The sequence below is a fragment of the Neodiprion lecontei genome, chromosome 4 (genome assembly GCF_021901455.1).
Source record: "Neodiprion lecontei isolate iyNeoLeco1 chromosome 4, iyNeoLeco1.1, whole genome shotgun sequence".
NCBI classification, from domain to species: Eukaryota; Metazoa; Arthropoda; class Insecta; order Hymenoptera; family Diprionidae; genus Neodiprion; species Neodiprion lecontei.
The window spans coordinates 30,613,279-30,630,663 of NC_060263.1; the positions used below are offsets into that span (position 1 = coordinate 30,613,279).

The 17,385-nt window shown below is 38.8% G+C and overlaps 2 protein-coding genes and 1 long non-coding RNA gene across 14 annotated transcripts in view; 2 read left to right on the forward strand and 1 right to left on the reverse strand.

Moving 5' to 3' along the window:
* Positions 1-9: 9 nt before the first annotated feature.
* Positions 10-4,255, forward strand: LOC124294013. Its single transcript, XR_006903906.1, has 3 exons — positions 10-771; positions 3,363-3,591; positions 4,078-4,255. It is a non-coding gene; the product is annotated as an uncharacterized LOC124294013 (long non-coding RNA).
* Positions 1,248-17,385, reverse strand: part of LOC107225492 (HEAT repeat-containing protein 5B) — a 76,784-nt gene continuing 60,646 nt past the window's right edge. For 8 of the 12 annotated variants that reach the window (XM_046737433.1, XM_046737434.1, XM_046737427.1 and 5 more), the window contains 33 exons: positions 16,063-16,274; positions 15,820-15,967; positions 15,619-15,729; positions 15,141-15,324; positions 14,907-15,073; positions 14,336-14,585; positions 14,112-14,255; positions 13,732-13,982; positions 13,400-13,511; positions 12,790-13,042; positions 12,481-12,590; positions 12,194-12,357; positions 11,306-11,338; positions 10,430-10,504; positions 10,044-10,319; positions 9,687-9,968; positions 9,422-9,611; positions 9,160-9,329; positions 8,768-9,089; positions 8,392-8,661; positions 8,100-8,281; positions 7,770-8,015; positions 7,444-7,666; positions 4,956-5,207; positions 4,708-4,870; positions 4,452-4,567; positions 4,085-4,369; positions 3,637-3,873; positions 3,403-3,554; positions 3,113-3,326; positions 3,019-3,033; positions 2,747-2,892; positions 1,248-2,669 (listed from right to left, as the gene is read on the reverse strand). In XM_046737433.1, coding sequence (XP_046593389.1) covers positions 2,487-2,669; positions 2,747-2,892; positions 3,019-3,033; positions 3,113-3,326; positions 3,403-3,554; positions 3,637-3,873; positions 4,085-4,369; positions 4,452-4,567; positions 4,708-4,870; positions 4,956-5,207; positions 7,444-7,666; positions 7,770-8,015; positions 8,100-8,281; positions 8,392-8,661; positions 8,768-9,089; positions 9,160-9,329; positions 9,422-9,611; positions 9,687-9,968; positions 10,044-10,319; positions 10,430-10,504; positions 11,306-11,338; positions 12,194-12,357; positions 12,481-12,590; positions 12,790-13,042; positions 13,400-13,511; positions 13,732-13,982; positions 14,112-14,255; positions 14,336-14,585; positions 14,907-15,073; positions 15,141-15,324; positions 15,619-15,729; positions 15,820-15,967; positions 16,063-16,274 — 6,138 coding nt within the window. In that variant the 3' untranslated portion in view covers positions 1,248-2,486. The remainder of the gene's footprint in view (positions 2,670-2,746; positions 2,893-3,018; positions 3,034-3,112; positions 3,327-3,402; positions 3,555-3,636; positions 3,874-4,084; positions 4,370-4,451; positions 4,568-4,707; positions 4,871-4,955; positions 5,208-7,443; positions 7,667-7,769; positions 8,016-8,099; positions 8,282-8,391; positions 8,662-8,767; positions 9,090-9,159; positions 9,330-9,421; positions 9,612-9,686; positions 9,969-10,043; positions 10,320-10,429; positions 10,505-11,305; positions 11,339-12,193; positions 12,358-12,480; positions 12,591-12,789; positions 13,043-13,399; positions 13,512-13,731; positions 13,983-14,111; positions 14,256-14,335; positions 14,586-14,906; positions 15,074-15,140; positions 15,325-15,618; positions 15,730-15,819; positions 15,968-16,062; positions 16,275-17,385) is intronic. The other 4 variants (XM_046737429.1, XM_046737431.1, XM_046737430.1 and 1 more) reach the window with 4 other exon arrangements.
* On the forward strand, positions 5,444-7,380 carry LOC107225523 (splicing factor 3A subunit 3). The gene has a single exon (XM_015666031.2). It carries the CDS (start codon positions 5,539-5,541, stop codon positions 7,039-7,041), a length of 1,503 nt encoding a protein of 500 aa, XP_015521517.1. The 5' UTR covers positions 5,444-5,538; the 3' UTR covers positions 7,042-7,380.

The following is a 17,385-nucleotide window of genomic DNA, read 5'->3' on the forward strand; positions in this document are numbered from 1 at the left end:
ACACACTTGTTCGGCATCAGTACGTGTCCCACTATCCGTGCAGGGTATGGCCACGAGCAAGCCTACAGCTTATACCTGTCGCCGTTCTCCGATGAGTCAGGGCCGTACGCGATGCGTTGGTAGAATCGGGTGGTACTGTCGCCGCCTAAAATCCACTCTCATTAAACGGAGTCTCGGATTTTTTGTCGGGACAGGATATCAATTCATCCAGTCGCAAACGACGGAAAATCTGGATTTGTTGAAGGATGCATCTGTTGGAAAAGTTTTTATTAATATACGGCGAAACAGTCTAACGTGAATAATAAATGAGTACTGCATTTCGATATTTTCGTAGCAAAATATCTTTGGAAGTGAAATTGCTACAATTTATCTCTTATCTGCGAAGAGAAACGATTATGTAATTCAGACACATTTCTTGCGATAATTCATTCATCTCCCCTTGCAGACTCCGGCCAGATATATTTCATCATCATAATTGTGACGTTGATCGAACTTCCGCGTAAATTAGATTAAAATGCTATTACAGTGTCAACGTGATGTGAAAATTACAGTTCCACCAATAAGCTACATTTTATGTTCAATCAACATTCCCCCGTTTCTGGTGGGAGAAATCGATTAAAAATACTCAAGGGGCACTTTTGTGCGCATCAAGTTCGCTATCAGAGATACTGGAACAATAACAAAGCGTCACAGATTCAATTTAGTCGGTGTGAACTACCAACAGACTACACGTGGAATTCGTAATGACTCTCGCCCATATATTTGCGGCAAGTATGGTTTACGAAATTATCACCGGGGCAGCGCTAAATTAAAATCTAAGATACGAACTAGAAGTTACATACAATTAGGCGCACTACGTTGACTAAAGTCGAAGCGCGTTATTTCGCAAACGCTTTATCTACACTAATTACCGAGTTCAAGAATAATGGTGTGATAATGGATTTTTTCAGTTCAAAGCGAAAATTTGAGATTTCGTATCATGCTATAGTTATCGGTAGATCGCACGGATGCGATATTGTAGAATTCAGAATACTAACAAAAGTACAGTGGCAGATCAAGAAGACATGAAAATGTAATTTCTATCATCGGTTGAATTAAGTATCCAATAATATTTTATCAGATTTCTCAATCACGGTTTAGGAACTGAAATACAATGCGGAACTAAATTAAAATCAGATTATACCACTAAACATTATGTCAAGGACTACGTGATTTTATAAAACAAAAATCAGATTATAAAAATGCTATTATAGATTTAATATATATTTGTTTTTGTTTTTCTTGAATTCCTATACATTTTAGTAAAATTACAACATGATTCACTTTGACGAGATTTCACGTCGTTACACGTAGTAATACTATCATCACTTGGACTTCTATACGAATTTATATAATATATATAATCACAGCTACTTTATTCACTCGCTAGATGTGTATGACGGTTGTTGCTGTGTGTGTGTATTACGTTTGGTATACAAGTTTATGCGAAGTATGAAGGACTACAATTTTTACGCCACTATGTGGACCATTCGTTTTGTTCTTATTCTTTTTTTCTTGGCAAATCTGTTCATAAATATTTCTACAGATAAATGTGGAGTGGATGAACGTCTGAACTAACAAATAATTTCCCGTAAATCAATATCATTGATAAACATATTCTAATGGTATGCCAACAGAACTTTCACAAGACTTCGCGAATGATGTTAATTCTGATTGTTTATTACAAATTAAATGCTGTTTTTGGATTGTCGACAACTGTTTTTCAACGATTAGACCTAATTTCGATCATACTTTAGTGAATAGCGTTTGATGCGTTAGATTAAAGGAAATGACGCAACAAAGACGATAATTCAAAGATATTATCCGTGTATGTATCTGTATCTGATCGACTTAAAGCATACGTCAAAATATACGTTATAATTAAGAAATATTTCATGACTATTTCATATCGTTCTTCCAATCTTGACCTAAAATGATATAATATAAAAATAACTCTTTATTGTGGTCACTGAGCATTCCCTTTGTTTTCAATCGTTTCATCAAATAATTTGCGGTCTAATGAATCATATTTTACGCTCGAAAATTCTTCAGTAAATTAATAACTGTTAAATTAGTATACAAGCAGTACGCCGCGAGGATCAATTGTTGATAAATATGCAACGAAACGAAAAAACTAAATATCACTTCTAAAATGTTCGATGCTACGAGTTTTTTTACTGTATGTACGGGATGCGAATCATCGGTCATCCATGTCGCAGCGAACGTAAAATTTCAGACAGATAATTATGCATGGTTTATCAGATTACAAATATTAAAAATTAATTGTCTGATACTCACTTATTGTTATCTGAACTCTGATGGAATGTTAGACCGTAAGCAATTTGATGAGAAAAAGTATTATACACAATTTGTTAACATAGCAACATAAATGTTATGGTATAGTGTTCTACTAAGAATGATATACTTAGTTCTGTTTCTACAACTATTTAGTTGAAGTTAGAAAAATCTGTTTTTAATTTAATTGAAGGGGCAGTGTTGAGTTTAATTGCTTGTTTCACTGGCTCCGATAATCTTGATTGCTTTTGAACCTGCTGCTGGTGGCTGGATTTCACCGCGTTTTCGAGCTTTGTTTTCAACTCTGTAGATTGTGCCATCAACGTCTTAAATTCCTGCACAATATGCAATATTTTATGTGGACTATGCAATATTCGTACAATTCATTGCAGAAAAATTATAAGTATCAAACCTGAGGGTACTTTGGTCCTATTTTATTCAGCCATTGAAAACTCTGTTGATGGAGAGTGATTTGGAATTTGGATCCATGGCGCAAGGCATCACCTTCCAGTAGATAATTTATCAGAATAGGCACCAACAGAGTAAGCATTTGAATACCTGAAAATTGAAAAAAGTTCCCAATTATATTTTTTTTTATCCAATGACATGATACCATGTAGTTGGTTGGTGTGGATATTATTGAAAATAACTGATAGAACGAACACCCTGGAAATCGTCACCTACCTTGCATAAGATCTCCTGGTTTGCATGCAAAATTTAATTTATCAATACAAAGAACCATAATTGTGAAAGCAGTTACAATTTATTATCTACTCACGATTAGCAGGTTCAGCTAATGATATGAGTGCTTCAATCGTTGCTATGCTTTCTAATGTAAGAGTTAGCTGAGTTTCGTTTGATACTTGTTTGCTCGATTCACTGTACAGATATTCCACCAACCTTGGTGCGAGAGCGTGGATGTAGGGAGTACTGACACTGCGTTCATAGTGCATGAAGATTGTTCTCAATGTTTGTATGCACTTTAATTTAACCTTTAAGAAAGATACATTTTCTCATTCAATGATAAGGTACTAGGACGACCGGGCAAGAACGAAAGTTCGTACTCACCAGAGTATTTTCTGATTGAAGACACTGCCGAAAATGATTGATGCAAGGGTACTGTAAGTTCGGCGCACTCACAACCTCAGGGGATGCGTGGAGGACAAACACTGCAATCCCTAACATCATCGCAACTTCATCCATTTTCGTTTCATCACAACCTGCAATCCAATCATTATGAATGTACGTCGTAATGAGGTACGTACATGCAGTAACGATGATTTTAGATTTAATATGGCTTACCTGTTTTTGCAAGATCGACTATTTTAGCAAGAGCACTCTGAAGCAAAGTTTTCCACTGTTGTTCACTTCTTGCATCAGTTGCGTATTTATTGGTCATAAGACTCTTGAGACAATGCAGAGCCCCGTGCACAGGTGCTCCAGGTCCGACCCCAGAATTATCGTTATCTGTGCGAATCGCAGTCTCTCTAATTACCCCAGTTGTTAAATATAACAACGTGGGTAGAATCGCAATGGCACCTGTGAGACAATGCAGTTTAAGTATTCATCGCGTACATGTAAAACTTAAAATAAACCGAACTAAAGCTTGATAGCAAAATATGCACCTTATCAGCATGATTTAAAATATGTTCTTACGAACAAGTATTAACTTAACGTGATTGTTGAGAATTCTTTTTATTATAAATTATCGATGATATACATCGACACATCAAGTAATTTCAGGACCAACCTTGTGGAGAACAAAGCCTTGGAAGACCTTCCATCACATTCAGAGTGGCAGCAATGAGCCTGCCACATTCCTCCGATGCTGTATATCCCCGATGAGACAACACCGTTGTCGCACCACCTGGACTGGGATTCAACGCTGGTATTTGTCGTACGAGTAAGCACAAGCAAACTTCTAGTACAGCAAAAACTAAAGATTGTCCTGGAATAAGGTCACCAGTTTCCTGCCCTTCCCCCAGTTCATCGACCTCTGTGGTGTCTTTAGACTCTTGATTTGCAGGAACAAGTTCTGAAAGTGAACGAATTCTATGCGTTAGTAATAAAATAAATAATGTATTGAATCATTGATAAAAACGAGTTTCATGAACAACCTTTGAGTTTCGATTTTTTCCGATCTGCAAGGTCTTCTTGAGCAGCACGCATTACTTGTTTCAGTACTTCCATTACCATCATTTGAATGGTATAGCTTTCTCGCGTCAGTAGCAACCTGTATAGTTAGAATAAGATGAATAAAATTTTGTTGACCAGCGAAAGGCAACGTAGGATAATGAAAAATGAAATTAAAAATTGTTGATACATCGAATAAAATTAGCAATTTTCAGATTTTGTATTGGCTCTGTAACTTACCTGTGAAGAACATTGCAAAGCTCAATAGGAAGGGACCGATCAACCATAAGTACGTTGCGTGCCCATATAGAATCAAGTAAGGTGTAGAGAGCACTCAGACATGTCTCTACACTTTGGGTAGACTCCGAAGATCGAGGACTGCACAAAGCTTCCATGCATATACCTTGAAGCGAAATATGGAAGAATGTTCAATGCAATAATTTGTAAAATGAGATTTTTCATTGTGAGGTATGCAGAAAAAATCTTACCAAACAATAAATGGAATCGTTCGACATTAGATTCTGTATTGGTAGAGTCATTATTATTATTACGGCCAAGTTTATTCTTCGTATTAGTATCGACATTGGCAGGTTCTGGAGATTCGAAGCCTCTAGCATTCAGCCACAGTGTTGCTGCATGAAGTATTGGAGCCCAAGACTCAAGGTAATACGGACGAGCTGATTCCATTGTATCAGTTGTGTAAAAAGCTCCTCCATCGTGAGGAAGCTGACTTGAAAATTCTGAAACAATTAAGTTGCACCCTTGGTATCTTCTACTTTTTCTTTTTTCTGCATCAAAAGACTCTATAATCCACTTTTGAAAATAAAATGAAAAAGGAAACCTGAATGTATTCAATATTCAATCATCGGTTGAAAACTACAATACCGTCAGAGTCTGACGTACAGCCTGAGTGATTGACTTGGTCTCATTGTTAGCCACGGCGCTACGATCTGGAGCCGTATGAGCCAAGTTTTGTATTTTGCAAATGGCGGACACAGTAATCAATAGTACGTTTACGTGTGAAGTAGTACAGAGTACATTCGAGTGCACATTAGTGAAGAAAAAAATAGGATGGAAACAATTTTAGAGCAACAGCGTCGCTATCATGAAGAACGGGAGCGTCTCATGGACGCAATGGTCAAAGAAATGTTGCACAAGAAGCCGGGACATAGAGAAACGATAAATTCAGAACATCGGCTGAAAATGCTATTAGACCAACACATGGACAGCACAGCGCATTTGCAGGATCTCTACGAGGATAACGATGGCCAACGAAAGGACGAGGTCCAGGCTTTGTCGGGACCGAACGAGTTCTCCGAATTTTATTCGCGACTCAAGTCCATCAAGGAATTCTATCGGCGGCATCCGAACGAGATAAGCGTCCCGATGTCGGTAGAGTTCGAGGAGTTGGCTAAAATGCGAGAAAATCCAACAGAGGAACTCGCAAATCTCGTCGAATTTACCGACGAAGAGGGCTACGGGAAATACCTCGATCTTCACGAGTGCTACGAAAAGTATATAAACCTGAAAGGTATTGAAAAGGTCGATTACATAACCTATCTGTCGACTTTCGATCATTTATTTGACATTCCAAGAGAGCGTAAGAACGCAGAATATCGCAGATACGTCGAGGCGCTCCTGGAGTACTTGACCGAATATCTGACTAGGGTTCGTCCGCTCCTTGATCTCAATGCTGAAATCGAAACAGCCAATAGAGAATTCGTGGTACACTGGGAAAACAGCAGCTTTCCAGGGTGGCCAAAGGAGACCGGAAGTGCTCTAACTAACGTTGGGGCGCACTTAGAGCTCTCCGCCTTTTCCTCTTGGGAAGAACTCGCCTCGCTAGGTCTGGACAGATTAAAATCAGCCTTACTGGCGCTGGGTCTTAAGTGCGGTGGAACTTTGGAAGAGAGAGCGCAGAGGTTGTTTAGCACTAAGGGACAAGCCTCTCTAGATCCGAGTCTGCTGACCAAAAACAAACCGGGAAAACCAGGCAAAGGAAGAGACGTGGAAAAGCAGAAGGAGATCGCAATGCTCGAGGCTCAGGTGTATAGGCTTGCCGAGCTGGTATCTAGTCAGCGTGTCGCCACTAAAGAAAATGTTCAAAGAAAACAGGCGAGAACGGAGGGTGAGAGAGGTGATTCTGATGCAGATGCTAGTGCCAGCGAGTCGGAAGAAGAAGATGACAACGAAGTTCCGTATAATCCGAAAAATCTACCCCTCGGTTGGGATGGCAAGCCTATACCATACTGGTTGTACAAACTTCACGGTCTCAACATCAGCTACAATTGCGAAATTTGCGGAAACTTTACGTACAAGGGACCCAAAGCCTTCCAAAGGCATTTTGCAGAGTGGAGACACGCTCACGGTATGAGATGTTTGGGGATACCAAATACAGCGCATTTTGCCAACGTCACACAGATCGAGGACGCTCTAGCTCTGTGGGAAAAGCTCAAAGCACAAAAACAGTCGGAACGTTGGCAGCCGGAACAAGAAGAGGAGTTTGAAGACTCTCTAGGAAATGTTGTGAATCGGAAAACTTACGAGGATTTGAAACGCCAGGGTCTACTTTGAATTTGAACGCAATTAATGTAATAATTTGTACAGCATGTATCGCGCAGGCTTCATTTGTTTCATTCCATATTCTTGTATGCATGATTCTGTTATACTAATCAAACACATGTTTAAACACGAAGCTAAAGAAGAGATTCGTGTCTAGAATTAATAATTTTATAAATTCTAATGTGTATTTAAATATATTATCCTCAAACGAACGAGGTATAATATAGATTAAATATTATGCTGTAACAAATTCAACTACATATTCACCAATTCTCAAATGGATTTTGTGACCATATTTGTAAGAAAAGATGAACTATAAAGGACCTAATAAAAATGTATTTATAAATGAAATTCCGCAAATATCTAGCAGTTGTATTTCCAAAATTCATTTTTTATATGAGTGGGATAACTTACCAGGTGGTAGGGAGAGTAATGCATGATCGCGCAGGGCAGCTAACCAATGTTGACTCAGACTTAATAACTCTGGCTGAACTAAACTGAGTAAACTTTCATTCTGGAACTCAAATTCGCCAAAGCCTTCTTCTTCGTTTGCGGCAGTTGTATGAGCCTTATTTCTTGATGACGTCTCTACATTTCCAGGTGCTGAACCATCATTAATCATTGCCACCACATACACCTACAACATTGAATCAGAACACACGCGATGAATTTCTCACATGGCTTATTGCAATTATTGAATGATGTGGTGAATCATCTGTAACATGGAATTACGTATTTACCTCAGCCCAAGCCTTTAATATGGCCAGTTTTTCTAACGTAGAAAGGCTTTCATTGTATAATTGTTGATGAGAATGTCCGCCTCTTAATTTTTCCAACGACGATACAAGCAGTTGATGTACTCGGCGTAAATCATTGAGATCCCTTGCAACACCACTACCAATCCATGCGCTACAAGCTTCACAAGCTGCAGCGGTGACGTGAGATGCTGTTTCTGTAGAAAACGCTGGTCTCAAGGCAGCACCAACCTTTGTGATAAGATTATCGTTATTTGATCATGGGAATATAGACTGAGTAGTTTTTCGTGTTTTAAATTTTAGCAAAATAATCACCTGTGCTTGGAATTGTTCCAGAAGTAAGTGTCCAGGAAATTCTGGTTCCGGAACTTTGGCAAATTTATCAATTATTTCTTGTAAGGTCTTGAGACCTTCTAATCGCAAAGGATCACAATCACTGGTCGCAGCCATAAACGCCATACGCACTAGATCTGATAAGTGTAGTACTAGAAAATCTCCTGAAAGGTGAAAATTAAATTGTCAAATCACAAAATATGGGCCATAAGTATCCCAATCATTTTGATTGTGAAAGAAGAACAGGAAAGAAAAATCCAGGCGTGGTACATACCTCTTCCTCTGGTGAGCTGCATTTCCTTAGCTAAGGCCAGATCAAAGTGTGCCTGCTTGTTGACAAGACAAGCAGTGATAATCCGTCGTACACTCTGAGCAGCGAAAACTCTGGTCGGCCAACGTGGTGAGACAGCTGGACGTTGCCGTGTTGACTCTTCTGCGTGAAATTCGGCCTGATCATCATCACCTTCTGCTTCACCACCTTCATCATCCGCTGTACTATCTTCAGTTAGAACAGCAGTGACTTCTTCTGTTGTCGTACTCGACTCTAAAAATATGTTTCGTTACGTACATCTCTGAACACTATTTATTTCATTACTAATTTCCATGAGCTCGCTAATTGTAACAAGGAGTCGAAAATCATCACTCCTTACCTGAAGCTACCGTTAAAACATCTTTGCAAAGGGATAACCACTGTGATAGGTTGTCAGCAGCAAGCATTTGAAGCATACTGGTAAGAGTATCGTGGATATCTTTTATTAGTCGGCTGTCCGTTTCTGTATCTAGCATGCTGAATAAAACTCCTGGAAGACCTGTCTCCGTGATAACAAGACCCTCGACGATGTTCGTATCTCTGCTTTCATTGGCTAATGTCATCGCATGTTCACATACTTCTTTCGCCTCCCGTTGAGCAAGCTGACGAAGGCAAGATATTGCCGCTTTGCGAAGTAGAAGATGATTGCTTGACAAAGTGCGCTGCAATTAATGATTATCGATAAAATTGCTGATTTGTGACAAATTGATAGGTTTCCAAGTAACAACTTACACACAATGTGGGAACCAATGAGGACAAATTAACATGTCGTGGCGCAAATAGATGTAATTGTTGTAAACACCCTGTAGCTTCAGCTTGAACAAGCGGGTCCTGATGATCTTGCATTATTGCACAAGCGCATAAAAAGGATGACCGTGCCATACATATGGTCGATGTATTGCCTGTGAAATTGCAGTAGAGATGTGAGTTTGATTTAACTTATTTTCGTCGAGACTTAGCGAGTAGGCTAATATAGATGATACGAAAGACATACCTTGCAATTCTGGTCCAATGGTGGTAATAAGTGCAGACAGAACTTTGCCAATACATTGATGAACGTCAATGTAGGAATGTGGAACGTTGAGGAGGAGAGTTAATGCTAATGACAGCGTCGGTTCGACATAGCCTCGGAACATCGGGCCTCCAGAGTCGGCAATAAGTGCTAGCGCATGCAATGCCCAAACCTAAGTCGAAAGATGACGTTCTTAGAAATAGCTTGATGTGCAACCGGCAGCAGGTTTATTAGATGAAAAACGTACCTGTACAACAGGAGATGTATTGTCTTGGGCGAGAGCAAGCAGAATGCTGACACTTGTGTTCAAATGTTGACTAGAACCCATTCCTCCGACATATCTGTGCAGGCAACCAAGTGCCAGCGAATGACCCGTCCTACTAGCCACATCACGAGCCGATTTAAGTCGATCGAAACTGGTCTGTGCCAACTCTGCGGTGAATTTGGAGTCTGAAACAACTTGTGCCATTCGCCCGACTGCCTCACCAGCTGCGCAGCGCAGGATTGAATTGCTACTGACAAGTGCGCTCTAAAAAAGTTAACACCGTTTTCTAAATTGCGATACTTTGAAGGGATAGTTATTTTAGTGGACCAAGTGACTCACGATAATCAGATTGGTTGCAGATTTTTTTACATCTTCTTGGCCGAAACTAGTTTTTGCCTCATTAAGACCCTTTAATCCACTAAGAACGGCTGTAAAGACATTCATTTGTACCGCTTCTTGTCTGGCACTTTTAGCATGTTTAATACATTCGCTGAAGTGGTCCAACATTTGCAATCTGTGTTTGTTCGCTACGCGAGGAAATATTTGTCCAAATAATGAGACTGACATATCGATAACAGCAACACCTAGAGGAAGTGGTCCCGGTACTATTTCGCCCTGAGAATTATAATAAACATCATATAGCTCATTCATGCATAAAAAAATTCTCTTGATGTGTCAAATGAGATGTTCGCTGAGAGCAAACCAGACAGATTAACAATACTCACGTTTGGAACAGGACGATACAAACAGCATGAATCATGCTCCAGTGCTCCTGATCCGGCAGCACTATTAGGTTGCAACTGAAACAATTCAAGTATCCTATATATTAGATTAATTTCCAGTCATGAATCGACAATCAATGTTGTAGAATAAAAAGCTTGAATCTGTTATGAGGAATGAAATAAGTTCAATGTCATTAGTTAATATGATGAGTTGTTATTCCTTAATTTTAAAGTGGTGCTAGCAAGTAATATCACACGCTAGTTGAGTCAGTCAAACCCGCAATGACACTGGATTATTAACGACACGGTACAAAGCACTCAACTATACATGTTATTTTAGAAATGCAGCCCAGTTAAACAGCGTAAATGTTAAAGTTGTTTTTTTTCACCTTCAACCCCGCAAGTTAAGATTTTCCAATATTTCATGAAATCTCCAAGTATCTGATATTTAATACAAGTGCGATGGCATTTTTTCATTTCACTCAATAGTGCAGCAAAAAGACATGAGAGCATGTGATACAACGGATTTTTTGGTTTGAGGATAAAGGAGAAACTGACACATAATTTTGTTTGAACACTGTGTTAATTAACATAAAAAACCTTAAACACGTGGATAGGACAATTTTTTGATAAGACTTGAAAAATATTTTGAATGTATTAGGGACATAGAGTGGAAAGCGAGTAATCTTTCCATTCCGTCGAAACTAAAACAAGACAATTACTATGCAACTAAATTTGAATGATTTGAATTCTTATAAACGAAAAGTTAGTTTTACTCTTAAGGCCACAAAATAAATGACAAGAAACATTTCAAATCGTAAATCTTGTTTTCTGTGACTAGTTGGGTGATAGTCACTGTTTACAGAACACATTACTCACATGTTCAGAATCGGCCCGTCGGTTTGGTTCCATCTAGACACGAATGAGAGCAGTGTGCGTTAATAATTATTGCAATCCGACACCAAAGTTTAGTTTTCCTACATCGAGAAATGCACATGCATATACCTACGTACGATATTTATAATGCAGATTTCAAGTCAAACGAATCTTCTAGAGTTTTTATTTTATTCTTTTGTTCTTTGTGCTCGTTCATTGGATAGATTTGAGTATATAGTCATATAAATGTAATTTATGAGTGATTTACTTTTTAAATATGTGACAGTGCTTGATCTGTTACATCTGTTATACATGTATGCCTGCCAGATGCTAATTCAGAGAATGATTTTCTGCGTACATAAAAAATGTGAACAGGCTACTCGCTATAGTCCGTACAACAAATTGTTATTGAAATTAACATGCACATGCATCTAGAATTTCACATACTCGTTAATTATCATCAAGGATTTTTTTACTTATATGAAAAATTGCAAAAATGACTTCTGAATTTTGAAATATGCACAACTATCCAAAGTCTGTAAAGAAGCCATTTATATCGACTGATGTATGATGCTGGACGATGAAGTACAAGGCAAATAGTAGTTATTTGAAATTTACGAGAATACATCGAGTATTGTCGACTCATGAAATCATGAGCCTAAGATAACTGTATATATTACTTTCAACAATGTTCTTTCAATTGTAGCTAATTTTTGAGTGAGTATTAACTACATCAAACGTGTAATTAATTCAGCACCGAAAGATGTGCAGAGTGAGTTCATCATTAAATTATCATTCATTTATATATGGAACAAGATTATATGCCTATCATTCTCTCACATTTATTTCACCGAGATTGCCACTAAAAACAATAGTCTATAATTCACTTACCTGGTCTTCAATAGTGCGATGATCTGTCTCCTGCAACCATGTTCCAAGAATAACGGAATCGTCGGCATGACACACAATGCGCAGTAACGAAGTTGTGGTATTCCCCGGATTTTCGGTTAAAGTAAATTCAGATACCAACATCCTTAACAGATGTGTGTATGAGCCTGAAATCAACATTTGTAGGGTATTTTTATTAACAAGAATCACAATACGTGAACGGGGTATTCCTGTTTTTAACGAATCATGACATCGCAATACCAAGGGAGAAGAAGATAATAATAAGTCACCTTCGAAAGTTTGGGGTGGTAGCAGTAATAACGTTTCGTACAAGCGTAATCTGACCATTGCAGCGGGAGCTTTTAATTGTTGACCATAGTTTTTGAGGACTGTAGATAAGCTGAAAGGATAAATTCGAATGTTAACTGGTTTTCAACAAGACGTGACACACACTTATTACCGCTCACGGGATTCAAAAGGTTGTGACAGTATGAAAGGTGCGTCACTGAAATACTTGTACTTTGTATTCTAAAATTAATACCAGAGTTTAAACTGATTACTTATGTATATTGTTAAGAAACAGGAAGTTTGCTATGTACTTTGTAAGCATTGCCAAGGCAGACTCAATAGGTGTGAGAAGCCTGCGAGTGATGTCATCATTGAGAAGATCTGAACAATGTAGCAAGAAACTGTGCATAGCAGAAAGTGCCCCAGCTCGGCCTTCCAGTGTCACCTGCCAGGTGAACGCATCTCCGCGAGCTTTTTCACTCTCAAGCTCTTTGTTTGAACGTGGAAAAGAATTCCTCCAGAGTAATAACATCCTCGGCAGTAATCCCCTCACCACCGCCACGCCTGTACGTAATGAAATCAAATTTATGCAAACAACTGTGTCCCACATATACACCACTTCAAATACATTATGGTCTCTTATTCTACATATTTTCATAAAGGCATGTTTTTGGCACGTGTCAGCACGTTGCAATCCACGTTGTTTTGGTGTATTTTCTTACTTATACCAGCCGCTAATCACAATACGGTTTTAATGAATTTGGACTGTTTACTCTCTGAGATATTACGCTAGTACACTCCATTCCGTACCGAGGTGTGAAAATAAGATGCTTCCAAGAGATCTGTGTAGCTGAACTGGCCAAATAACTAAATTCTCTGAGATGAATGAGATAACTTATTTCTACAAATTATTATTTTTACCAAGAGTCATTATAGCCCCGATCAATAGCCAACCAGCGTGAGTTCTGTTCAACGACAACCGGCTGTTTTGACTAGCACTTCTCAATAATTCTTCAGCTGTATTAAATATTATCTGAAAAACAAAAGTAACAGCATGCAAAGCATCGATTATCATTATGGAAAACTAGATTTATCATACTAGCATACACCGCAGCGTGATTAATATTTATGGATTTCTACTATGTATAATTCAGCGAGTTCTATTCGGCAGCGATGAAAACCTTTCAGCAACGGATAAAGCAGCATTATAATTAACTGTATGTGTGTCGAAATAACAATTTCTTAATAAGCACCTTTCCCTTGGTATGGGGAACTCCGAGGGGCGATAATCTTACGCTTCCTAAAACCGCGGCTAGGGCACTACTGTAGCCTGCTATTGCCTCCGGCGAACTTCTCATATTTTCAATTGCATCCACGCAACGGTCTATCAACGGTGTTATCTGACTTGGAACAGCGACGCAAACGCATCGCAGACACCACGAAGCGGCTAGTCTTGCCGCTTGACAAGGGTGCACCAAAACTGCTATTGTTGTTTCAATCAAGCCTGGACAACACGTAATATGCAAGAAATGTTAATAATTGAAAAAAATTTTCTGAAAATGAACCACATGTATTTTCAATTGACGATTTTTTTAAATTATTGCATTAATAACTGGTTGACTGGTTTACTTACTAAGTGATTGGTCGGATATGAGATTACAAGCGGTTGTGCCTAGTCCGAGAATCAGATTTCCCATTTCTTGTAAAGCACAGACTAACAGATGTTGGCTGAATAACGTTTCTTGATTGCAGTCTTTCGCGTTTTCTGGGCTGAAGTCTGTTCGCGAAATGACAGTTAATTTTACAACATGCCTACTTATACCGCGAGCCATGTCAGAAGATACGGATATTACTTACCGATGGAGTTCATCTGCTTTAAAATTACATGGGCGATTTCTTTGCACGCTGCAGCCTGAGCTCCCTCACCTAACAACTTTCCTATCGTACCTCGGAGGATAAAGTTTATGCATTTTCTCGAGTATACTGCATCCACGTGTGAACTGGCCGCTTTGGGATTAGCGACCAGATCTAGGACGTGGGAAACCAGGGTGCTTATGTTACGCTCAAGCCAAGCTCCTCCGAGAATTTGCACAAATACTACATAGGCCTGAAAACCGCAATTGCGTAATATCGTAAGAAATCGTATATATTGAATGTTTCCGAGGAACGGAGAAGTTAGTTGTGTACGCTGTCCTTTTCCTCCGTTCAGATTTTTCTTTTACAGCCTAAGGATGATCATATCCGACAAGACGTAAAATCGAAACGGACATTTCTAAGATTTTTGTAGAAAATAATAAGGAAGCAACTTACATTTGTTCGTAAACAAGGCTATCAATAGCTCATAGCAATAATGGGTACTAGAAGTACCTGCCGATTTGCAATTACGTAAGTTTATAGATTAGGGCTAATGGTTAAGTACAAGGCTCACATGTGTAACTCCAACTCTCACTTCACGATTTACGCCCGAGCTTCCCTTTATCATTTCTCCTGTGCCTTTTAAAAAGCCGGCACCGCCGCGTAGAAATCCAGACATTAGTATGTTCAGTGCTTCATCCAATGATATTGGCTTATACCCTTTACTTTGAGGAGCTAAAACTTTGAAATGTTTCGTAAAATTCATATTCTACGACGCATGTAGGGCAATATCAGAGGACTCCGTTACCTGGCGGATTGTTTCCTTTCGTGGCTGCTTGTTGCGTGGTGGCAACTAATGCACCCAAAAGTTTTGCCACGGTACATCTCACTTCATAATTTGAACCTTCGAATGCCCGGAAACACAATGTGGCAACACTTTCGATTTCAGTTGTGCACAGAAACGGTGCGTGATTCAACATTTCCAAAAGACACTGAAAACGAATGAGTGATCACACGCTAATTTTGGCTCTGAATAGTGCGCCTCGAACTAAGCAATTGACGTTGACGCGGGACCAGTGACCTTAACTTTGAGTAATGAGTATATTTCTTGCGCACAAGAATACCAACTTCTTCGCAATTTTTCTTTTCCACGTATTATATTTTACTAAGAAATATCCCTATTGATGTCCAACTGACTATGAGGTATGAAGTCTTGAAAATGAAAAACTGATGTTGACTTTGCGTTATATTGTGTTAACATTAACAAGGTCAGAGGTGGGTTATACCTTAGCAGCAGCGCAACGTACTGCCATGACTCTATCCGTAAGGCAGTGTCGGGCCACTTTGTAAATTTCCTTGTGGACGTTTGTAATGGCAGATCCCATCCCAGCGCACACCTTGTATCACAGCGATGAAACAAAATGAATTTCAAACCGTACCGTAAGAATGTTTACGGTAGTTTCTATCACAACAAAAAAATTGTTTACCTTCTCAAGAGTGTGCATTATTTCGATCCGGGTTTGCGACTCCGCTGAGCGGAGTGATTTTATCAATATTTGAACAGTGTCTTCGTAAGATCGGCCCATCATGCGGCCCAATTTTTCGTACATACATCCGACGCAGCAAATTGCAGCTCTGTAAACGCGGACAAAAAAGTTTTCGATTTCGACAGAGTTTGTTTATTTCCAAATTTTCTTTTTTTTTTCAAAGAGTTGGATATGCAAACTTACAATTTTGTGGGCAGGAAACTCGGAGAGTCGTCCTTGTTTTTGAGAATATCGTTGCACTTGTTTACTGTGTCAAATAGCAAAAATGTGTCGCCAACACTAAAGAGGGTTGCAAGGCAGCGCGCTATGAGACGACGGGTCGGTGGTCCCGGAGCCCCTTGCATGTGCCTCGTGAGCTGTTCGACTAATTTTTGTTGGCATCCCTTGATATCGTTCTGCAACGTCACGTTAAGTTCGTTTCAGTGTTAGACAAGCTTTATTGAAAGCATCAAAGAACTTCTAATTGGCGTAGGTATTATTTGAATATTTGCAACGGCACCATCAAACGTTAATTCAAGGGTGAGTAATCAAATGCGGACTGGCAGGAATTATCATGGTAAAAATAATATGCGATGCGTAAAAAATTTCGACGGATGAACCTTGCGATTTTCTTAATGGTTCATAATACTAGACATTAAATTCTTCTTTATGGTACCGTGTAATGTAATTCCTGTTAATCTCTAGCATGCTTTAGTACGTAATTCGTCGAGATACCGTACCTATTGTTTTCTTTTCTTCTATACTGTTTTTTATCCGACAATTTAAGTTCGAGGTAGATTAGTGGTTTGCTACGTGCTATACATGTAGCTGTATTGGTCAATGTCCATTGCTAATCAGAACTGCCACTGATGTTATCTCTATCGTTTGAGATATCATGTGCCCGAAAGTTCAAGCAAGTGTAAGAATTAGTTAAGATTTATATTACGGCTTCAAAAAACCGGGGAGAAAAAATTAAAAGAAAAAAAAAAAAAACATCAAACTGTTTGAGAATAATACGAAGTAACATATCAGTACCATGAAGTATAGAGAATGGCAGTGTGATGGGCTTGAAAGTCCTGCGGAATAAATTACGTTAGTCTGTCAAATTGTCAGAACGATTGAACAGTCAGGGCAGGACAAGCAGTTTTTACTATACGTACCAATTAACCGAGTAAACAAATTCATTATTAATGCTACTGTTTGATATAATTAAATTTGAAAGTTGATGCGGATATCTATATGTAAGACATGTGTACGAAATGGCGTAAGAAATAACCGTTCATAATTTGGCTGTACTAAACTGGTTGCAGTTAAATATGCAAACTGAAAATTTGATTCAGTTTTAAAACTAGATTCGTTAGTAAAATTATTTTCAGTGCATGCTCAAAAATTATGTTCTAGCACGTACGGGAATGACTTGAATATCTTTTCGGAGTTTCTACATACCGATTCATTATTGTAATTTCGTAGCGAAATTATTCCATTCTCGTTTTTTGTTTTTCGCGTGTACAATATCTAATGTAGACG

Excerpts from the sequence above, each read along its gene's own strand:
- LOC107225523 (XM_015666031.2), top strand. The coding sequence starts at position 5,539 with ATGGAAACAATTTTAGAGCAACAGCGTCGCTATCATGAAGAACGGGAG.